This window comes from Scyliorhinus torazame, chromosome 14, assembly GCF_047496885.1.
Source record: "Scyliorhinus torazame isolate Kashiwa2021f chromosome 14, sScyTor2.1, whole genome shotgun sequence".
Taxonomy (NCBI): Eukaryota; Metazoa; Chordata; class Chondrichthyes; order Carcharhiniformes; family Scyliorhinidae; genus Scyliorhinus; species Scyliorhinus torazame.
The window spans coordinates 186,219,300-186,243,434 of NC_092720.1; the positions used below are offsets into that span (position 1 = coordinate 186,219,300).

At 51.4% G+C, this 24,135-nt stretch overlaps 1 protein-coding gene across 1 annotated transcript in view; it reads right to left on the reverse strand.

Moving 5' to 3' along the window:
• The window catches only part of LOC140390271 (flotillin-1-like), a 46,340-nt gene extending 22,651 nt beyond the window's left edge, over nt 1-23,689 (reverse strand). The window contains exons 1-3 of the mRNA XM_072475293.1: nt 23,523-23,689; nt 12,092-12,154; nt 1,702-1,777 (exon numbers count right to left, since the gene is read on the reverse strand). Of these exons, the coding sequence (XP_072331394.1) occupies nt 1,702-1,777; nt 12,092-12,137 (122 nt within the window). The 5' untranslated portion in view covers nt 12,138-12,154; nt 23,523-23,689. The remainder of the gene's footprint in view (nt 1-1,701; nt 1,778-12,091; nt 12,155-23,522) is intronic.
• Between the last annotated feature and the right edge of the window lie 446 nt (nt 23,690-24,135).

The window sequence follows — 24,135 nt, forward strand, 5'->3', positions numbered from 1 at the left end:
GTATTGTATTTGAACCTCCAGAAGGCGTTCGACAAGGTTTCTCATAAAAAAGTTGTCATTAGATTAAAAGCCGGTGGTGGTGGATATTAGATGGATAGAGAATTGGCTAATGGGCAGGAAACAGCGAATGGGGAAAAGGGGCTCTTTTTCAGGTTGGCTACCTGTAATCAGTGAGGGTCCACAGGTACCAGTGCTGGTGCCAAAACTGTTTACAATATATATTAATGACTTGGGAGTAAGGAAGCAAATGTACTGCAGCCAAATTTGCAGATGACACAAACATAGGTGGAAATGGGAGTTGCAAAGAGATATTGATAGGTTAAGTGGGCAAAACGTTGGCAAATGGAGTACAATGTAGAAAAAATGAACTTTTTGGAAGGGAGAACAAAAGAGGGCATTTTATTGAGAAAAACTGCTGAAAGCTGCAACACAAAGTGACTTGGGGGGCGGGGGGGGGAACTTGCGCACAAAACACAGAAAGCTCGCACATGGGTGTAGCAGGTAATCAGAAAGGCTAATGCAACGTTGACACTTTTTGGAAGGGGTTGGAGTAAAAGAGTCAGGAGGTCTTCCTGCAAATGTACACGGTACTAGTGAGACCACATCCGGAGCACTGTGAGTAGTTTTGCCCCCCTTATTTAAGTACAGGCAGTTCAGAGAAGGATCACTGGGATGATCCCCGTTATGGAGGGATTGTCTTTTGAGCAAATGTTAAACTGGTTGGGACTCTACTCATTGGAATTTGGACGAACGAGAGGCGATATCAGAGAAACATATAAGATTTTTAAGGGGTTTCATAAATGTCGGATCAGCCATGATCTTATTGAATGGCTTGAGTGGTCGAACGGCCAACTCCAGTTCCTATTTCTTAAGCTCTCATGGAAAGGACAGTGTCCGACCCACTGTCCCACCCAGTCCCAGAGGGGGAAAGGACAGTGTCCGACCCACTGTCCCACCCAGTCCCAGAGGGGGAAAGGACAGTGCCTGACCCACTGTCCCACCAGGTCCCAGAGGGGGAAAGGACAGTGCCTGACCCACTGTTCCACCCAGTCCCAGAGGGGGAAAGGACAGTGTCTGACCCACTATCCCACCCAGTCCCAGAGGGGGAAAGGACAGTGCCTGACCCACTGTCCCACCCAGTCCTAGAGGGGGGAAAAGGACAGTGCCTGACCCACTGTTCCACCCAGTCCCAGAGGGGGAAAGGACAGTGTCTGACCCACTATCCCACCCAGTCCCAGTGGGGGAAAGGACAGTGTCTGACCCACTGTCACACCCAGTCCCAGAGGGGGAATGGACAGTGTGTGACTCACTGTCCCACTCAGTCCCAGAGGGGGAAAGGACAGTGTGTGACTCACTGTCCCACTCAGTCCCAGAGGGGGAAAGGACAGTGTCTGACCCACTGTCCCATCCAGTTCCAGAGGGGGAAAGGACAATTTCTGGCCCACTGTGCAACACAGTCCCAGAGGGGGAAAGGACAGTGTGTGACTCACTGTCCCACCCAGTCCCAGAGGGGGAAAGGACAGTGTCTGACCCACTGTCCCATCCAGTTCCAGAGGTGGAAAGGACAATTTCTGGCCCACTGTGAAACACAGTCCCAGAGGGGGAAAGGACAGTGTGTGACTCACTGTCCCACTCAGTCCCAGAGGGGGAAAGGACAGTGTCTGACCCATTGACCCACCCGGGTCTTTCCTAGGTTGTTACCTCTCAATTTGTTGCACACATGGCACAACGAATACTCGCCCTCCAGCAATCATCACCGGCGGGGATCGGCAGAATCCTGAAATAGACAGAAAAATCAGTGCACGTTAAAGAGAGTGAGGGTGTATGTCTCTCTATGTTCCAGTATTTAGGGCAGCACGGTAGCATTGTGGATAGCACAATTGCTTCATAGCTCCAGGGTCCCAGGTTCGATTCCGGCTTGGGTCCCTGTCTGTGCGGAGTCAGCACATCCTCCCCGTGTCTGCGTGGGTTTCCTCCGGGTGCTATAGTTTCCTCCCACAGTCCAAAGATGTGCGGGTTACGTGGATTGGCCATGATAAATTGCTCTTCGTGTCCAAAATTGCCCTTAGTATTGGGTGCGGTTACTGGGTTATGGGGTTAGGGTGGAGGTGTTAACCTTGGGTAGGGTGCTCTTTCCAAGAGCCGTTGCAGACTCGATGGGCCGAATGGCCTCCTTCTGCACTGTAAATTCTATGATATTCACATTGTTGAATGAGCACCACACCGACCATCCACGGATCCGGTTAGGAAACCTCTCGTTGTGGCGACCGACTGCCAAGTACGTGAAAAAATAGGGTAAAGACAGGACATGATGGAAACTCTGAACTGAAGCAGAGAATGGCTCAGCACAATATCCTCACTGAGCTTTTGTGCACGGAATATCAATCTACAGAAACATGTTCCTATTCAGCCTCTCCATACGGATTATTAGATCGAATGACTCCGTAAGCTTGTTATTCAGATTTTTTGAATGCTGAGTGGAGGTTTGGATGCTGCCAGAAAAGAAGAACAAAGTTATTTGGAGAGAATTCCAAAGATGATGGCATTCCCATTGGCGCAAAGAATATTGAGGGAAATTTGATGGACGTGCTTCTGTGATTTTGGCAAGTTAAACAAAAACAGAAGGCCATTCAGCCCCTCAGGTCTCTGCCAGCTCTCGAAAAGAGTGATCTGATTAATTGTACTCCCCTACTCCCTTCCCCAAAGCCCCTGAAGTAGTTATCCGATCCCCTTTTGGAACATCCTAATACTTGAATCTGTCTTTATCGGCCTCTCAGACAGCAGACTCCGATCTTGCCATGTAAAAAATACTTTTCTCTGCTTCCCCCCCTCAGACTCTTTTGACAACTGCCTTCAATCTGCTAAGTGGCCTGGCTGCTACCGTTAACAATTTCTCCTTGTTGAATCTGCCAAGCACCGTTCCCAAGTAGAACCACATGTACTAAACCTTCCCTCAAATCTTCTTTCCGCTGACGCGAACACGGACAGCTTTGAAATTCTCTCCCAATAACTGAACCCTTTCCTCCCTGGCGCCACTGAAACCTCCTCGGAGTATTCAAAAGGTACGAGCAACAAGGCTGCCGAGTCACGCGCTCTAATAATCTCCATTGAGTGGCCGAACAGGAGTATGTATCTGTGGATATATATTCCACACTCACGTGCACACACAGCAAAAAAAATTCTTCAGATAATGGAAGCACTTGCCGGGCTGTTGGGGAAAGAGGTGAATGGGACTATTCCATAAATCTGACAGAGAGCCAGCATAGTGGGCAGCAAGGTAGCACAGTGGGTAGCACAGTCGCTTCAGGGTCCCAGGTTCGATTCCCAGCTTGGGTCACTGCCTGTGTGGAGTCTGCACGTTCTCCCTATGTCTGCGTGGGTTTCCTTCGGGTGCTCCGGTTTCCTCCCACAGGTCCCGAAATTGGTGCTGTTAGGTAATTTGAACATTCTGAATTCTCCCTCTGTGGACCCAAACAGGCACCGGAATGTGACGACTGGGGGCTTTTCACAGTATCATCATTGCAGTGTTAATGTAAGCCTACTTGTGGCAATAAAGATTATTATTATAGGTACAATGGGCTGAATGGCATCCTTCTGGGCTGCATGAATCCATCATTAGAAGCTCGCTTGGGCAGCACGGTAGCGCAGTGGTAAACACTGCTGCCTCATGGTGACCAGAATCCAGGTTCGATCCCGGCTCCGAGTCACTGTCCCTGTGAAGTTTGCACATTCGCCCCATGTCTGCGTAGGTCTCACCCCCACAACCAAAGGTGTGCAGGTAGGTGGATTTGCCATGCTAAATTGCCCCTTGATTGGAATGAAAAAATAATGGAGTACTGTAAATTTATATTAAAAGCTCGCAATTAGAAAAAGGAACTAGGGTTGGGAGGGGGGGGGGGGGGGGTGGTGTAGAGCTGGTTTCAAACTCTTCTGTTTACTCTTTACAGCAAATACCAACAGGCTTCCATGAACCTCTCCAAACATTCAGACGCTCCTGATGAGCCTTACACTAAATGCTACCAACCGAAACGCCTCCAATAAAAATTACAACATTTTAAAAAAACCCGATGGTCTGGAGGATCCCGCTTGGTAACTTTTGTAGCTGAGGAAGTAAAAAATGAGAAGGAGGGAGGTTGCGTCGGCGGAGCAGGCTAAAATGTTTTAATGGTGCTTCACCAACCGTGTTTGCCAAAGGTGCGTGATGAGCTGCAGCAGAGGTGGGGGGATGGGGAAGGAAGGAGATGAACTTTCCAAGACTTGTGTCGGCTAAGCCGCATGGAGGCCCCGCCTTCTCGATCTTGCCCATCGCCTGTGGTGTGGTGATCCTCAGGTTAAATCACCATCAGTCAGCTCTCCCGCTCAAAGGGGAAAGCAACCTATGGTCATCTGGGACTATGGCGACTTTACCTTTATCTGTAGACAGCAGCAGGACACCAGAGTGAGCACCACTTCAATGCTTGCTGTGCTCGAATGCAGCGACTCACAAGGAGTAGGGTATGACTTGTTCGCAACGATTGCGAGGAAGCGAAAACAAAACAAAATTGGGAAGTACTGTGAGGTGGAGGATTGTGATAGATTCCCAAGGTGGCACGGGACCAGCTGGCGGAAAGGGCAGACAATGGCGTTCAATAAGAGTACAAACTGATTGATTTTTGGTCGGAAGAGGCAATATAAAGGATACAATTATAAAAGGGATGCAGGAGCAGAGGTACTCAGGGTGCAGAGCTGGCACACATCACTGAAGGTGACAGGGCGGATCAACAAAGTGGCTGTTTGGGATTTTCAACAAAGGAGCTTTTCACAGTATAGCATAGCATAGATACGTTTTTTTTGCATAGAACATACAGTGCAGAAGGAGGCCATTCGGCCCATCGAGTCTGCACCGACCAACTTAAGCCCTCATTTCCACCCTATCCCGTAACCCAATAACCCCTCTTAACCTTTTTTTGGTCACTAAGGGCAATTTATCATGGCCAACCCACCTGAGCTGCACATCTTTGGACTGTGGGAGGAAACCGGAGCACCCGGAGGAAACCCACGCAGACACGGGGAGAACGTGCAGACTCCGCACAGACAGTGACCCAGCGGAGAATCAAACCTGGGACCCTGGCGCTGTGAAGCCACAGTGCTATCCACTTGTGCTACCGCGCTGCCCGCTGTGCTACCGCGCTGCCTGCTTCATTGCAGTGTGAATGTAAACCTACATGTGACATCAATAAAGATTATTATAAAGATTATTATTGAAGGTGGCAGTGCGGGTCCACAAAGTGGCTATTAAGGCATAGATGTTGGTGGACTTTATAAATAAGAGGCAAAGGCACAAAAAAGGTTCTGGTGAACCTTGATAAAACACCGGTTCAGCCTCAGATTGTGCACCACCTCCAATTCTGGGCAGCACACTTTGGAAAGGATTCAAAGCCACTGGGGAGAGCGATGAGTTGGTTAGAACTGCCGCGTCACAGAGCCTGTTTCCCAGGTTCAATTCTGGCCTTGGGTGACTGTCTGTGTGAGTTTGCACGTTCTCCCCGTGTCTGCATGGGTTTCCTCCAGGTGCTCCAGTTTCCTCCCACAATTGGCCATGATAAAATTGCCCCTTAGTGTCCACGGATGTGCAGTTTAGCTGAGGTTACGGGGATGGGTCGGGGTGGGCGGGGATGGGTCGTGGGCGGGGATGGGGGAGTGGACCTGGTTAGAGTGATCTCTCGGAGAGTCTATGCAGACTCGATAGGCCGAAAGGCCTCCTCTGCACTGCAGGGATTCTGTGCAAAGGATAACGAGAATGGCTCCGTGATTGAGAGACATCAGTCATGCGGACCTGATGCAGAGCTTGGGTTGCGGGGGGGTTGGGGGGAAGATCAGGGCAAGTGTAAATTGGAAGAAACAGTTATCATTGATAAAGGATCGAAAACCAAAGGCACACATTTAAGTAAGAAATCTTACAACACCAGTTCAAAGTCCAACAGGTTTGTTTCAAATCACTAGCTTTCAGAGCACTGCTCCTTCCTCAGGTGATGAGGAAGGAGCAGTGCTCTGAAAGCTATTGATTTGAAACAAACCGGTTGAACTTTAACTTGGTGTTGTAACACTTCTTACTGTGCTCACTGCAGTCCAACGCCGGCATCTCCACATCATGGCCACCATCGACACATTTAAGGTGAATGGCAAAAGAATGTGAAGGAAAAAACATTTTATGCAGCAAGAGCAAGGATCTGCAATGTGCTGCCTGAGGAGGCGGCAAATTCAATCTTGGCTTCCGAAAAGGGCAGTGGATCAATGCCCGAGGAGAACAAGCTTGCAGGGCTACAGGACAAGAGGGGAAATGGAATCAGCTGAGTTACTCTTGGAGAGTCAGCAAGGCCTTGACAGGCCGAATGGCCTCCTTCTGTGATGTAACCCTTTTGTGATTCTACAATTCCTTATATCAATGCAGAGAGCTGTTTAGGACTGATGAGGTGAGATTGTAGCATGAGGAGAGATCGGGTCAACTGGGCCTCTGAAGAATGAACATAGAACATAGAAAATACAGCACAGAACAGGCCCTTCGGCCCACGATGTTGTGCCGAACCTTTGTCCTAGATTAATCATAGATTATCATTGAATTTACAGTGCAGAAGGAGGCCACTCAGCCCCGAGTCTGCACCGGCTCTTGGAAAGAGCACCCTACCAAACTCAACACCTCCACCCAACACCAAGGGCAATTTTGGACACTAAGGGCAATTTATCATGGCCAATCCACCTACCCTGCACATCTTTGGACTGTGGGAGGAAACCGGAGCACCCGGAGGAAACCCACGCAGACACGGGGAGGACGTGCAGACTCCGCACAGACAATGACCCAAGCCGGAATCTAACCTGGGACCCTGGAGCTGTGAAGCAATTGTGCTATCCACAATGCTACCGTGCTGCCCTTAAGAACAAATAAATCTACACTATATCATTTTACCGTAATCCATGTACCTATCCAATAGCTGCTTGAAGGTCCCTAATGTTTCTGACTCAACTACTTCCACAGGCAGTGCATTCCATGCCCCCACTACTCCCTGGGTAAAGAACCTACCTCTGATATCCCTCCTATATCTTCCACCTTAAATTTATGTCCCCTTGTAATGGTTTGTTCCACCCGGGGAAAAAGTCTCTGTCGGCTCTATCTATTCCCCTGATCATCTTATAAACCTCTATCAAGTCGCCCCTCATCCTTCTCCGTTCTAATGAGAAAAGAGAGGCGAGTTCATTGAAAAGTATACAATTCCGACACGGGCTGGACAGACATTGGATGCAGGGATGTTGTTTCCTCGTTGGGGAAGGGACGGTGGGCTGGTGGTGGCGAGAACTAGGAATGACAGTCTCAGACTACAGGGGAGACGAAGATGAAGAAAAATTCCTTCACACGAGGGCAGCGATCCTGTAGAATTCTCTATTACAGAAGGCCGTGGAGGCCGAGTCACTGAATATTAGTAAGGTGTTGAGATAGAGGATCAGCCAGAATCATAGTGAATGGCGGAGCAGGCTCACAGGGCGGAATGGCCTGCTCCTGCTCCTAGTTTCTCCACTTCCATTTGATACTGGCCGATATTAGTAGGGCTACGGGAAGACTATGGCAAACACTTTCCCTCACAACTTATGTGGATGGCAGGTCACCATAGATAAAAGGATTCTCTCCACAGTTAAACCCAATCAGGAAATTATTTTAGGCAGCTGCTTTGAGACTGCACCCTGGCCTGACTCTCTCCGCAGTACAATAGGTTGAGTGAACGAGTGCAAGACGGAAAGTGGGGATGGGGGAAATGCTTCTCCCCCCCGCCCTTCCCCTGCAATCCAGGACTGGAATGGAGATCGGGCATTCTCTATTTTCTGCGATTCCCAGGATTTGTTACACTGAGCTCCAATAGACAGAGGAAGCTGGAACCCAAATACTGCCGCATGCTCTGTAGATTCCTGGCAAACATACACCATCCTGACTTGGAAATATGTCGGCTATTCCTTCACTGTCAAAATTCAGGAATTCCCTCGCTGACAGCACTGTGAGTATACCCACTCTCCCACCACACACCATAAGACATAGGAGGAGAATTAGGCCACTCGGCCCATCGAGTCTGCTCCGCCATGCAATCATGGCTAATATTTTCTCATCCCCATTCTCCTGCCTTCTCCCCGTAACCCTTGATCCCCTTATATCAATGCAGTACAGTACACAGTACAGATCTGGCCAGTATCTGACTGTAAAACACTCTGGCGCACTGTAACGTGTCATAAAGATGCAAGTTCTTTCAATCGCTCTCCCTTCATTCAAAAGGCACTGTAAACCACAAGTCTTTTTTTTTTTAAATCGTAAATAGGTCAGCATTTGCCAACAACCATCTCGTTGCTGGGAACGCGGTTAACAAGGGTTTGCACGGCTGAAAGCTCCTGGACTGAGTGTCCCAGATTTCTAGTTTCAATAACCCTCTCAGGTTACAGTTTCAACTGCCACACTTGCACGCCCACGCAGACATATTAGTTTTTTTACTTCGCACATGGGATATGGGCATCGCTGGCTAAGCTAATTGTCCTTGAAAAGATGGTGGTGAGCTTCCTTCTTGAACCGCATAGTCACTGTGGTGTAGGTGTACCCACAGTGCTGTTAGGGAGGGAGTTTCAGATTTTGCCCCAGTGACAGGGAAGGAAGGTGAGTGACTTGTATGGGAACCTCCAGGTGGTGGGTTTCCCATGTATCTAGAACGTAGAACATACAAGGACATAGAACATACAGTGCAGAAGGAGGCCATTCGGCCCATCGAGTCTGCACCGACCCACTTAAGCCCTCACTTCCATCCTATCCCCGTAACCCAATAACCCCTCCTAACCTTTTTGGTCACTAAGGGCAATTTATCATGGCCAATCCACCTAACCTGCATGTCTTTGGACTGTGGGAGGAAACCGGAGTAAACCCACACAGACACGGGTAGAACGCGCAGACTCCACACAGGCAGTGACCCAGCGGGGAATCGAACCTGGGACCCTGGCGCTGTGAAGCCAACAGTGCTACCCACTTGTGCTACCGTATCTGCTGATCTTGTCCTTCTAGATTGCAGTGGTCGTGGGTTTGGAAGGTGCTGTCGAAGGAGCCTTGGTGAGTTACTGCTGCGCATCTTGTAGATGGTACACACGGCTGCTACTGTGCGTCAGAGGTGGAGGAAGTGAATGTTTGTGGAAGGGGTGCCAATCAACCAGCGCTGCTTTGTCTTGGATGGTGTCGAGTTCCTCGAGTTTTGTTGGAGCTGCACTCATCCAGGTAAGTGGAGAATATTCCATCACATTCCTGACTTGTAGATGGTGGACAGGCTTTGAGGACTCAGTGAGTTACTTGTGCAGGATTCCAAACCTCTGACCTGCTCTTGTAACCATGGTATTTATACAGCTGTATAGTTCAGTTTCTGGTCAGTGGTAACTCCCAGAGGATGTTGATATACATACAAAAAAACTTCCGGGGGGAGGAGGGGGCAACGCTGGCCAGAGAGCTCAGTGGGTGATGGGCAAACAGGATTTGGTGCGAGTTAGCAGAGGAGCAGCAGGGTCAGGTGAACAGGAAGCATGGGCTTTAGTACAAGATGCATCAATGGAGTCACACGACAACTGTCTCTCTGCCAATATAAACAGGAAGTGGGGTAGTTACTGGTACAGTACTTTCTCCCCAAGCTCACAATCGTGCTCAGTGTTAGAGGACAAGTCGTAACTGGAGAGTACATCCTCGCCATACTGAGACAATTAAACAAGACTGCTTCCTTTTCCAAGACCATCGGATCTCACACTCTCCTGACCTGCCTTCCTTGCTGGTGACCCCATGAGACCCAGCAGCAATTGTACCTGCGCGCGCCCCACCACCACTTCATGGCCCAGAGTCAGGAGATGCTGGGTGGATTCCAATCCCACTCCAGGGACTTGAGTACATCTATGCTGAAACTCCAGTGCAGTACGGCACCATTGGAAATGCCGTTTTTCAGATGAGAAGAGAGTTCAACCAAGTGGAACAGGCAGCAATGATTCCCTCGCCTGCACGACAAGCAATAAATTCTTGGCCCAACTTTCTCCAACAACACTGTTTCAACACTTCCGGTGTAGATGCTGGCAGGCCTGGTCCTTGCCAGGGTTTCAGCGTGCACCCTCCATCGTCCCGAATTTGCCCAAAGCTCTGCGGCGTGTAACCTAGCTTGCATCAAGTTCTGTTCATCCGTCACCACCCCCGTGCTGGTTGACCCACACTGGCATCCTGACGGGCGACACCTTCATTCTAAAATTCTCACCCCGGCTGTTGCATCCCTGTTGCCTCCCCCTCCCCCCCACTGTGTCTGTGATCTCCTGTGGCCCCACAACCCTCTGAGATATCAGTGCTCCTCTAATTCCGACCTCTTCAGCATCCTCGATTTTAATAGCCCCACCACTGGCGGCCGTGCCTTCAGCTACCTGGATCCCGAGCACCCAGTCCATCTCTTTCTCTCTAACACTCCTTAAGACCAACTCTTTGAGCATCTGTCCTAATACCTGCTAATATCCGAATCAATCCCTCTCAGAATAGATGCGACAAACCACACAGGCCATTAATTTGGAGATCGGAGTTTAGCCAAGTGTTCTGACCGATATGTATCCCCCAATCAAGGTCACTAAAAACTGATTCTCAGGTTGTCACTTTATTGTGGAACCCTTAAACCTCAAGTAGTACTTCGCTTGTTATAAAGTGTTTTGGAATGTATGAAATTGTGAAACGGACTGTATGAATGTCTGTTCTTTTTTCCCTTCTCTTCTATTCTATTCCCTCTGGCTCCTGCAATGGTTGAGTCCCAATCTCTGTTTCCTTAGCTTTATCTTCACCATTCGGGCCTCAGAGTGGGGTGGGCCCTGCTTCGCCATTCATGGCTGATCATCCAACTAGGTAATCTCTTCCCGCCTTTCCCCCCCCCCCCCCCCGATATCCTTCGATCCCTTTCGCCCCGAGAGCTATATCTCTTCTTGAAAACATTCAATTTTTGGCCTCAACTGATTTCTGTTGTAGAAAACTCCACATGCTCACCACTCCCCGAGTGAAGAAATCTATCCTCATCTCAGTCCTACAGTCTACGTGTATCCTCAAACTGTGACCTTGGATCTGGACTCCCCCCACCATCAGGAACATCCTTCCTGCATCTACTCTGTCTAATCCTGTTACAATTTTATAGGTTTCTATGAGATCCTCCTCCCTCATTCCTCGGAATACAATCCTAACCAACTCACGTCACTCCCGCGATCCCAGGAATCAGTCTGGTGAACCTTGGCTGCACTCCATCTAGAGCAAGAACATTCTGCCTCAGATAAGAACATCCGTCCTCAGACAAGGAGACTAAAACTGTACCCAATACTCCAGGAGTCGCCTCACCAAGGCCCTGTATAATTGCAGCAAGACATCCCTGTTCCTGTACTGAAATCCTCTCACTATGGAGTCATAGAGTCATAGTCATAGAGTTTACACTGCAGAAGGAGGCCATTCGGCCCATCGGGTCTGCACCAGCCCTTGGACAGAGCACCCCACTTAAGCCCACACCTCCACCCTATCCCCGTAACCCAGTAACCCCACCTAACCTTTTTGGACACCAAGGGCAATTTACCATGACCAATCCACCTCACCTGCACACCTTTGGACTGTGGGAGGAAATCGGAGCACCCGGAGGAAACCCACACAGACAGTGACCCAAACCGGGAATCGAACCTGGGACCCTGGAGTTTTGAAGCAACTGTGCTAATCACGATGTTACCGTGCTGCCCCCAACATGCCATTTGCCTTCTTTTTACCGACTGCTGCACCTGCAGGCTTACCTTCAGCGATTGGTGTACAAGGACACCCATGTCTCATTGCACATTCCCCTCTCTCAATCCAAAGCCATTTGGATAATAGTCAGCCTTCCTGTTTTTGCTACCAAAGTGGATAACCTCGCATTTATCCACATTATACTGTATCTGCCATGCATCTGCCCAAATCACACTGAATCATACAGGGGATGGATTGCTGGGACAGAGAACCAGGCACCGCTGTGGTCAAAGAGCCTGAGTGGATATGCACTGAACGCAAACAGCTTTACTGTACCTGAAACTACCATTGCTTCATTCGGACCACACGTTTGGAACGACATGTTAGTGTCAGAGAATCCTGAAAGAGGGAGAGAGAAAACAAACCCATGAATTAGTTGTCACATCACATTAAAAGCAGGCACATCAGGCAATACAACTTGCATTTACATAACACCCTCAACAGAACAAAATGATCCGAGGCTTGTCGCAGATGCGCTCAGTGAAAGTCTGACACCGAGCAACATAGAGATATGAGAACAGGTTCAGTCAGAGCTCAGCCTAAAGACCGTCTTGAAGAAGGTGAAGGAGATAGATAGAGAGAGAGAGGCTGATCGGTTCAGGGACGGAATTCCAGAGCTGAAGGCACGGCCGCCAATGTTTCAGAAAGGTCAGAATTAGAGGAGCACAGACATCTTGGGAGGGTTGCAGGGCTGCAGGAGATCATAGGGTGGGGGGGGGGGGGGGGGGGGGGGGTGACGAGGCCACGAGGGTCAATCGACAGCCAGGATGAGAATTTTACAATCAAGGTGTTGCCGCTGAGGAAGCCAGTGTGGGTCACGAGCACAGGGGGGGTGATGGATCAACAGAACGTGATGCAAATGAGGATGATGGGCAGCAGAGATTTGGATGGGTTGGGGGTTACGGATGGTTCAAACGTAGACTCTGGCAAGGACAAAGCCTGCCAGCATGTATGCCGCAAGCAAACAGAGAACTTTGGGAGAAATTTTGGTGTAGCACTTAAAAAGACCCTTCGGTTGCAGTGTAGAACTCCAAGTGCTACCTGAGCAGAGTCCCACTACAACAGGCAGGTGGAGACTTCTGACTGTGCCCAAGAAATAAAGAGTCCCTATCCTCAGCACACCATCATTGATACATCCCATGCTCATTCACAAAGATGCACACGGTTGAGAAACCATTGGTTGCTCCACAGGCAAGAGAAGTCATTGGCTCTACCTTGCTGAGGGATTGGGGAAGTGGCTGCTGCAACTTGTCTTGAGGGTTGAGTCGGGGCGGAGGAGTCCGCTGACCCGGTTACCAATCACTATCCACCGGGATGGAGGGGGGAGGCACCCCCCCCCCCCCAGCGTTGGCCAGTTCACTGCCGTTCAAGACCTGTGGGGTTGACTAACCCGATCGGACACAGAGTGTGGGCATCAGACAGTGGGAGGACTGTCCACTGAGGACGAAGGTTGACGGGGTCCAATCCCGCTCCCGAAAATTAAACCGAAACAAAATCAAGCTGAGACTCCCAGTGCAGTACTGAGGGAGTGCTGCACTGACGGAGGAGCCACTTGGTGAGATGTTAAACCGAGGTGCCCACCAACCCTACCCCTCTACTCCATTTGCCCTCTTGGATGGATGAAAAGACGAAATGATCTGAAAGAGCAAAAGGAGACAACCGCAGTGTCCTGGTCAATACTGCCGCCTCAGACGGCATCGCACACACAGATTATCTGATCACTTTCACAGGTCGCTGCTATGGGAGCTCGCTGTGCACAAATTGCTTTCCGTGCTTCTGACATTACAACAGGGACCATACTTCAAAATGTTCTTCACTGGCCCTAAAGTGTTTTGGGGCATCCGGTGGTCATAAAGGGCACGAGATAAACACAAGTCTTTCTTTTCTGCTTTCAGAATAGACTTCACCTTCCTCGAGTCTCAGTGCAGCCTGCAGGCTTTTAACATCCAGCCTTGGCATCATCTAAGCAGATGACAGAATCAAAGTGATAAGCTAATGGATATCTGGAGAGGTGCCAGGCTCCACATGACAGAAACAATGAACTCAGCACCACCACTGGACATTTGCCAGACAGGATTGTTCCAAGAACGGGTCCCAGCTAAATGGGTTACCAGGCGAAATGTGGGGAGGATACGGGTTTAATCACCACTGATCGTTCAGAGAAGCAGCGCAGACATGATGGGGTGAAAGACGTCCTCCTGCGCTGTACCTTTTCACACTGTCGGCCTGTCTATACCCGCCAGGAAGGCTGGTCACTGAACAGCAGGAATCTCCCCTATCCTTTCACCCACAATCTCTCTCAAACAGAGGTTCAGCACCCTGAAGGGCCAGTCGGAGGATGAACACCACCTTCAGTAGACCAATTAATTACATCCAGTCTTTATATTACCACTGTTCCTTCATTGTAATGAGACTCTGAAAATGTATAATACTTGCAGATACAGCAGAGAAATATCCTATTTAGAAAATCATTGACAAAACTCATTGCATTCCGCCCCTCCCTGATCCGCACACTCTGCCCTCCCCGGCCCGCCCGCTCGGCCCTCTCCGGCCCGCCCGCTCGGCCCTCCCCTCCCCGCACGCTCTGCCCTCCCCTCCCCGCAAGCTCTGCCCTCCCCTCCCCTCGCCGCACGCTCTGCCCTCCCCTCCCCTCCCCGCACGCTCTGCCCTCCCCTCCCCTCCCCGCACGCTCTGCCCTCCCCTCCCCTCCCCGCATGCTCTGCCCTCCCCTCCCCTCCCCGCACGCTCTGCCCTCCCCTCCCCTCCCCGCACGCTCTGCCCTCCCCGAACGCTCTGCCCTCCAAGCACGCTCTGCCCTCCCCGCATGCTCTGCCCTCCCGGCCCCGCATTCTCGGCCCTCCCCACCCCACCCGCTCCGCCCTGCCCGCCCCTCCCCGCCCGCACACTCTGCCCGCCCCCGCACACTCTGCCCGCCCCCGCACACTGTCCGCACGCTCCGCCCGCCCACTCTGCCCTCCCCGCACACTCCGCCCTCCCGGCCCCGCCCGCCCCACCCAGCACGCCCCGCCCGCCCCGCCCACTCTGCCCGCCCCGCCCCGCCCACTCTGCCCGCCCCGTCCACTCTGCCCGCCCAGTCCCCGCCCACTCTGCCCTCCCCGTCCCGCCCACTCTGCCCTCCCCGTCCCGCCCACTCTGCCCGCCCCGTCCCGCCCACTCTGCCCGCCCCGTCCCGCCCACTCTGCCCGCCCCGTCCCGCCCACTCTGCCCGCCCCGTCCCGCCCACTCTGCCCGCCCCGTCCCGCCCACTCTGCCCGCCCCGTCCCGCCCACTCTGCCCGCCCCGTCCAGCCCACTCTGCCCGCCCCATCCCGCCCACTCTGCCCGCCCCGTCCCGCCCACTCTGCCCTCCCCGTCCCGCCCACTCTGCCCTCCCCGTCCCGCCCACTCTGCCCGCCCCGTCCCGCCCACTCTGCCCGCCCCGTCCCGCCCACTCTGCCCTCCCCGTCCCGCCCACTCTGCCCTCCCCATCCCGCCCGCCCCACCCCGCCCACTCTGCCCGCCCCGTCCCGCCCACTCTGCCCGCCCCGTCCCGCCCACTCTGCCCGCCCCGTCCCGCCCACTCTGCCCGCCCCGTCCCGCCCACTCTGCCCGCCCCGTCCCGCCCACTCTGCCCGCCCCGTCCCGCCCACTCTGCCCTCCCCGTCCCGCCCACTCTGCCCTCCCCGTCCCGCCCACTCTGCCCTCCCCGTCCCGCCCACTCTGCCCTCCCCGTCCCGCCCACTCTGCCCTCCCCATCCCGCCCACTCTGCCCTCCCCATCCCGCCCACTCTGCCCTCCCCATCCCGCCCACTCTGCCCTCCCCATCCCGCCCTCCCCATCCCGCCCTCCCCATCCCGCCCTCCCCATCCCGCCCTCCCCATCCCGCCCACTCTGCCCTCCCCATCCCGCCCACTCTGCCCTCCCCATCCCGCCCACTCTGCCCTCCCCATCCCGCCCACTCTGCCCTCCCCATCCCGCCCACTCTGCCCTCCCCATCCCGCCCACTCTGCCCTCCCCATCCCGCCCACTCTGCCCTCCCCATCCCGCCCACTCTGCCCTCCCCATCCCGCCCACTCTGCCCTCCCCATCCCGCCCACTCTGCCCTCCCCATCCCGCCCACTCTGCCCTCCCCATCCCGCCCACTCTGCCCTCCCCATCCCGTCCACTCTGCCCTCCCCATCCCGCCCACTCTGCCCTCCCCATCCCGCCCACTCTGCCCTCCCCATCCCGCTCACTCTGCCCTCCCCATCCCGCCCACTCTGCCCTCCCCATCCCGCCCACTCTGCCCTCCCCATCCCGCCCACTCTGCCCCCCTTCTTCCATCTAAAAGGTTCACAAATTTGAAATTAATAACATGTCTCAGCTAACCTCGCCCTCTTTCTTTTTGTCAGTCAGCCTACACACATATCTTTGGCCTTCCCCAGGGTTTCTCAATGGAACATTCTTTGTGAGAGGGAGTGTCCGGAGATGCTGGACACTTAAACCGTTCTGTAACCCGATCTGTGTAGGCTTTCTGTCGTAACACAGAGAAAGAAAGAGGAGCTGCTAATAGAAGGGGAACAGCCCACAATTGGATCCTTCAGCATCTCCACACTACAACTAAAGAAGCTCCATGAGAACGACTTGCATTTTTATAGCGCCCTTCCCACCACCAGGACATATTGATGAGCTTTACAGCCAATTCTGTACCGAGTGTAGCTACTCCCATCATGGGGTAGACTCCGGAACCAGCTTGGAACACAGCAAGATCCCAAAATTAGCAATATGACCATGAAAGGATAACCTCTTTGCCTTCGAGTAAGAGTTGCCTGGGAGATTAGTATTCCCGGAGCTCCGGCGCTGCGGAATCTGCGAAATGGCGGCCGTGGGACATTTTCTGCCCTCATGGCAGGGCTTACCCTAAAGACAGCAGCCACGACAGCACAATTCTCTGTGAAGCTGGGCTTCGACTCCACGACCTCCTGACTTGAGTGTTGTTACTCCTCCAAGCCACGGCTGACACCTGTCCACCTGAGCACTGACAGACTGTAGCTTTCAAAGGTCTGGCAGGCTCTCGGGTAACAAGGGTGGAGGCTATTTTGCTTCTCTCCATCTCACCGAAAGAGGAATAAGCCGACTGCTTCGCATGATACCCTTTCACGGGCACTGGTCAACATTCGCTCTATTTCCCCCCGCGCCCCAACAAACTAGCAGCCGGTCCCATTGACGAGCCTCAGTGCTGTGCACCACCATCTATTTGACTCGGCATCTTCCATTCTGCCCTCGCACACCCAACATCCCCAAGCGTTCATTTTTGCGCCAGGCACCTTCGCATGTGATCAGGACCAGGTTGTTACTCCCGAACCACAGGAATGCCGAGGCAGATGAATTGCCTGTTGCTGAAAAAGAGACATGGTATCAAAGTTTTTTGTCCAGCACTCATCAGGACAAATGAAAGAACGCCAAATTTTAAACTCTCACAGTAATTTATACTATATGAGAAAAAGAGTATTGATTGGTTCATCATGCCAATCAGAGCCAACTTGCCAACCCTTTACTCCTGCAGTATATGTTGTTGTGAGAGTTTGAAATTTAGCATTCTTGCATTTGTTCTGATGGGTGCACAACACAAAGCTTTGAAAACACTTCTTTCTTTTCAGCAATCTTCCATGTTCTGCACTACCCAAGTGACTGCTTGCAATTAAATTGCCCTTCATGTCAAACTCAGCTCCCCACAGCACTAGGATCATCCTGGTCAGTGCTACTTAGGGCAGCCGCATTATTCATTCGGCAGTCAAAAAGGAACTTGGGAGTTACTTGGTGGCGAGGAAAAATCTCCACATCATTTCGAGGGTCTACGAGGGGTAAAGGAGAAAAGTGCAAGTACTTTCAGCAGAGGAGTCGAGCACCAAGGGACAACAATGCATTAACAATTAGGATTAAGATCATCCGGGTGCCATTTATTTACACCCAGAAGCTGAAGTACTCTTAATAGCTCTAGGCACCGCCCTGCATTGGTTTGGGAGAAAATGCAGTGTCGATTTTATAATGATCAAATTCAGAATGGACTCCGATGGTAAAATACCGAGGCGAGCTTTGTTGCCCCCGACTGCGTTCATTTATGTGATGTGGGCATTGCTGACAAGGTTGGTATTCATAGCCCAGTTTCCCTGGAGAAAGTATCGGTGAAGCATCCTTGCACAAACTAGGGCCAAAATGTTAGAAAGTTAAGGGGCGGTGTGGTCAAAGTTGCCAAGATTTTAATGGGAACTAACCGAGAGAAACTACTTTGATTGTTGGGGAGTCTGGGATAAAGCAAAATAGTCCAAAACAGAGTGCAATTTGGAAACAATCACGACCATCTTCTCAAGGGGGCAATTACGGATGGGTAATAACTAACTGCTGGCCTAGCCAATAGGTTACACTTCAAATATTTCTTATTATACAGCACTGTTTCCAACATTTACTGCTTTGTCTCAAATACTTTACATCATTCATTTTTTACGAGAGGAATTGAACATAAAAGTTTCAGATATACAGGGCATTGGTGAGCCCACATGTTGAATACTGTGAAGTTTTGGCCACCTTATTTAAGGTAGGATGTGAATCCATTGGAGGTGGTCCAGAGGTTTCTCGGATTGATACCTGGAATGAGCAGGTTGTCTTATGAGGAAAGGTTGGACAGACTGGGTTGATTTCCACTGGAGTTTAGTAGAGTGAGGGGATGACTTGATTGAAGTATGTAAGATCCTAAACCGTCTCGGCAAGGTGGACGTGGAAAGGACGCTTCCTCTTGTGGGCTAGTCGAGAACTAAGGGGGGGGGGGGGGAACTGTTCTAAAATGAGGGGGTCGCCCTTTTCAGCCAGAGCCGAGGAGAAATCTTTTCTCTTGAGGATTGCGCGACATTGGAACTCTGCCTCAGAAGGCGATGGAAGCAGGGTCACTGAATATTTTTAAGGGAGTTGGATAGATTCTTGTTCGGCGAGGGAATCAAAGGTTGTCGGGCGAGGAGATGGGAACGTAGAACTTGAAACTCAAATCAGCCGGGATCTTATTGAATTTTCTATGTATGTTTCTATTTCAGGAAGAATGTTTCCGATGGTGGGGGAGTCCACAACTGGGAGTCATAGTTTGAGGATAAGGGGCAAACCTTTTAGGACTGAGGGGAGGAGACATTTCTTCACCCACAGAGTGGTGAGTCTGTGGAATTCGCTGCCACAAAAAATTGTTGAGATGAAAATATTGCAAAATTTCAAGAAAGAATTAGATATAGCTCTTGGGCTAAAGGGATCTGGGGGGGGGATCAGATAGATGATCAGACATTATCATAATGAATATTGGAGCAGGCTCAAAGGGCCGAATGGCCTCCTCCTGCCTCTATTTTCTATGTATGTTCCTATGTAATGGCAGAGCAGGCGCCAGGGACCAAATTGCCCACTTTTGCTCCTATTTTAGGTGTTATATATAAATTTTAAAAGGTCATTACGCTTTCCCTGGAACAATATTAAAAGGTCTGTTAACCAGGATGTGGGGAGGGTTGTGCTCTCAATCCTAAGGGTTGCACATTATAACTGTTTGAATATTGAGAAACAAAGCAAAAACAGTTGCATATTCCAGAAGAAAGTCACGTAGTACTTTCACAACCTGGTCCCACTTCCTGAACCAATTCACTACTGATATTTTTTAAAAATGCATTCCTGGGGAGGTAGGCTGTTTTCCGAACAGCCTCCCAAATGTTTTACATCTAATCCCCACACTGAAAGGATGCAAAGCCACTTCAGACAGCTCACAGTTTGTATTTGCATTGAGCCATTATCATCCCAAGGAGCATCCAAAGGCGGTCTCGTCAAATTTAGCAACAAAGCCAATTACAGGGTGGCACAGTGGTTAGTACTGCTGTCTCACCGGGTCAGGAACTCGGGTTCCATTCTGGCCTGGGGCGTCTGTGTAGAGTTTGCATGTTCTCCTCATATCTGCGTGGGTTTCCTCCGGCTTCCCTCCCGATGTGCAGGTTAGGTGGATTGGCCATGCTAAATTGCTCCTTAGTGTCCAGGGATGTGCAGGTTAGAATGTGCCATGAATAATGCACAGGGTTACAGGGATAGGACGGGGGAGTGGACCGAGGTGAGGTGCTCTTTCGGTGTGTCAGAGCAGACTTGATGGGACGAATGGCCTCCTACTGCACCGTATGGACTCTATGACTCTATTTACTTCTTAAAATTTGCCATCTTTTCCCCTTCTAGGTCTTCCCTTCAGTCTCTCTGTGCGTCCTCTCTTCCCCCTAAGCCTCTTGGTATCCTAGGGTTGCCAACTGTGATGAGAGGTATTCCTGGAGCTTTAATCACACAACTTGCCCCCACGCTGCAGCCATTAGTCGGGCAGCATATCCACCCTTGTGACCGACCACCTTCTTAGCGCCAATTGGAAAGCAGAAAGACTAATTTCCCAATTGCACAATGCTTGACTATTGCCCAACACCTTTTTTGCACCCCCATTTTCAAAAAGGTTTACATCTCGCAAAGAGGAACGTTAAAAAAAAATGACAGAAACAATCTTTTTTTCCGAAAAACCCGATGATTTTTCTCAAACATTGCACGCAGCCGTGTCCCGGAGATTGATCTTCAATTCCAGGAGAATCCTGGGTGGTTAGCAACCCTATCCACATCTGCAGGCAGGCCTCCTCGATGTTTTTTTGCTTCTAGGTCCCAGTCCTTACTTTGCGCCTCTGAACCTCTTGTAAACCCCTCTCACTCCTCATGCATTCATTTCTCACATCCTACCCCCCCTCCCCCCACCATCCCAAATCCTTCTTCTCTCTTGCACTCGGTATATTTGTTTAAAACAGCAGAGGCTTTTCACATGAGTAAATATCTACGTCAGGCATCCTTCTTATAAACCTGTCTGGACTTTGCTCCTATGCTCTCAGCAACCGTGCTGTCTCACAGCTTACTTTCTGCACAACCTTGGTGAAGGGCACTAAATGCCAGATTAACCTCACGCGCTGGTGAATATCCAGGCAGGTGACCAAAAACATAATCATGGTGAGAGATGTTAAGGAGTGCACTGAAGGAGGAAAGCGAGGCAGAGTCCCAGGGTTGCAGGAAGCAAATTCCAGAGCTCAGGGCCCATGCAGCTAAAGGAGATCGCCAACAACGAAGCGATGAGAATTCCAGGACTCTGCGGGAGAACAGAACTGGAGGAGGACTGGGATCCCCGGAGGTCACACGAGCTTGGGGTGGGGCCAGTGCAATATTTGAATGCCAAAGGGTGAGAATTTGAGGATTTGCCAATGTACAGACCAGCAAGCACGAAGGGAGTGGAGGTGAACTGGACATGGTGTGAATCAGGACGGACAGCAGGGCTTTGGACATGCTCGGACTTTTAGGACGGTGCAAGGTGGGAGTCCGGCCGCTAGCGAATCGGCAAATGAAATGCTGAAAAAGAAAGGAACTGAGTTTTTTTTTCAATAAATTCAGAGGACCCAATTAATTTTTCCAATTACGGGGCAATTTAGCATGGCCAACCCACCTAACCTGCACATCTTTGAATTGTGGGGGTGAAACCCATGCAGACAGGGGGAGAACGTGCAAACTCCACACGGACAGTGACCCAGGGCCGGGATTCAAACCCAGATCCTCAGCGCCATAAGCAGCAATGCTAACTGCTGCGCCATTGTGCTGCCCTAGAAACAGAGTTAACGTTTCAGACCGTGACTTTCAAATGAGCTGGCCTGAAATGTCAACTCTGTTCTTCTCTCCACAGGTGCTGCCCGACCTGCTGAGCATTTCCAGCATTTTCTGTTTTATGTTTCAGATTTCCAGCATCTGCAGTATTTTGCTTTTCGTGGAAGCCCCGGAATTGTGAGGTTACAGAGGCGCAGATGAGCCAAGTCAGGAGCGGAGACTGGCAATGTTGGTGATGGAGTGTGTATACTCTGGGTGGGAAGCACAGCCTAGAGTCAAGCTCAACACTGTGACACCAATACAAAGTATTATAAGGTGTACGTGCTGCAAAGAAACAGGCCGGAGAACCCTAAAGGTCCATTATATTGTCTTTAATTCACACAAGTCTCATCTCATTCCACCAATCTATCCTTTGATTCTTTTCTCCCTCTGGTACATGTAGCTGTCCCTTGAATGGATCGACTCTATCCACCTCAGCAACTCCCTGCAATCATCAGCCCTGCACTCTAACCACAGTGCTGTGGCACGCTTTTGTGAAAGCTGTATCTCGCCGGTGGCACAACTGTTTTCCCTGCACATTTACCTGACATTCTTTCAAAACTTCACGGACAAAAATGCACCACCCTTCCCTCTGATTTTCAGAATCTCACATTCTTTTCCCAATTTACAGACCAAGAGCTCAACAGAACAGCCCCTGCAATCTGCTGTTGCTACCCATAAACATAATTGCACCATCAGTGGTGTAATGCCCTGGGTGACCCCTCTTACAACCAAGAATCATAAAATCATAGAATCCCTACAGAGGATGCCATTCGACCAATCAAGTCCAAACAGACCCTCTGAAAGAGCATCCTACCTAGGTCCACTCCCCTGCCCTATCCCCGTTAACCCCACCTAACCTGCACACTAATGGGCAATTTTTTAGCATGGGCAATCCACCTAACCTGCGCACCTTTCGACTTGGGAGGAAATGGGAGCACCTGGAGGAAACCCGCGCAGGCACGAGGAGAACGTGCAAACTCCACACAAACAGTCACCTAATGCCACAATAGAACCCAGGTCCCTGGTGCTGTGTCAGTAGTGCTAACCACTGCACCACCTGTCTGCAATTCCAGCTCTTTCGGTAAATCAAACTTCTTTGCCTCTTTTAGTCCATGTCTTGACCCAGAATTTCTCATTTTTGAATGAGGGGCAAAGACTTAAAAATGCTTATTCACAACGGACCTGCCAGCACCCAACTCTCCAAAATGGTAAAGTGCTAACTCAGTCCTGGCCCTTCACCTCATCCGAGGAACCTCCTGGAATTCCATTGCCCAAACCATTCTTCTGACTCTTGACATGCACAGAATCAATGAACGTTCACAACAAAGAAAAAAGCCATTCAGCCCATCATGCCTGTGCTGTGCTCTCCGCAAAAGCAACTCAAGTCAGCACCACATGCCTGACGTTTCCCCGTAGACCCTGGAAATCTTTTTCTCCCTTTGTCCCCTTCCACTCCCACCTGCCAACCATTCTCGGTGCAAGCCACAACCACCACCCCCCCCCCCCCCCCCTCTCTCACCCACAAAAACCGCTGCAGGCAGCAGTTTTCACCACTATCTCTCCCCACCTCCTGCTCGAACTGCTCTGTATTTCCCTTGATCACTGCAGGGAGGAGCACAGTAGCCCTGAAGCCACGAGAAGCACTATCATTCCCTGCCATGAGAATTCACAGCCAAGCAAAAAGTCATCAAAAGGACTGTTAAACATTGTAAATATCACTCACAACCCAATCTGTTAACACTATCTAATCTGTTAACAGTCAGGGCATTCACTGCCTGAGTGGCACTGGATTTACCTTCTCTCTGTTTCTTCTCTCTCACACCCACAGGCTGCTTTTTCCTCACAGCATTTGCTCCCTGACTTGTTGTGCAACGTTGTGAGCCCAGCCCCCATTCCTGGCTCCCCAGCTCCAAGGCTGCTCTGGCGTAAAAGGCCCAAGTTCAGGTTCAAATCCCAACCCCTGGTTACTATATTCCTGGTGTCTCTGTTGAGTCTCCACTCACCCTGCTCCACCAGCTGCTCCTACTGCCACTCTTCCAGCTCCGGTTCGTTCTCTGGCTCTGTTTACTCCCCGGCTCCCGTCCCTGCAGTCACAGACTGACAGACACACCCAAACTTCAGCTCCAGCTGCAACAAGCCGCCAAGCTAGTCCTCCAGGCAGAGCGCCACCCCTGGCGGGGAGGAGCACCGACACTACAGCGCCACCCCTGGCGGGGAGGAGCACCGACACTACAGCGCCACCGCTGGCGGGGAGGAGCACCGACACTACAGCGCCACCGCTGGCGGGATGTCCCAGGTGCTCCGCGCACAGCTCCGCCCGGGAGGGAAACTCCCGTGGCAGCGCCACCCCTGGCGTGGAGGGGACGGCTACCCCACACAGCGTCGCCCCGAGAGTGGGTGAACACCGATGCTCACCGCTGGCTGGGGAGTCACGGTGCCTCCCCTCTGGAGGGGAGGAGCACTGCTCACAGCGCCACCTCTGGCTGGAATGCAGCGCCACCCCTGGCAGGGTTGAGCTGGGGTCCTCCAGTCGCAGCATTGTCACTGGAGGGTCGGAACCGTTCGTCGAAGAACTGCGCCACCCGGATGAGCCGGTTCTCCAGCGTCACCCACGGC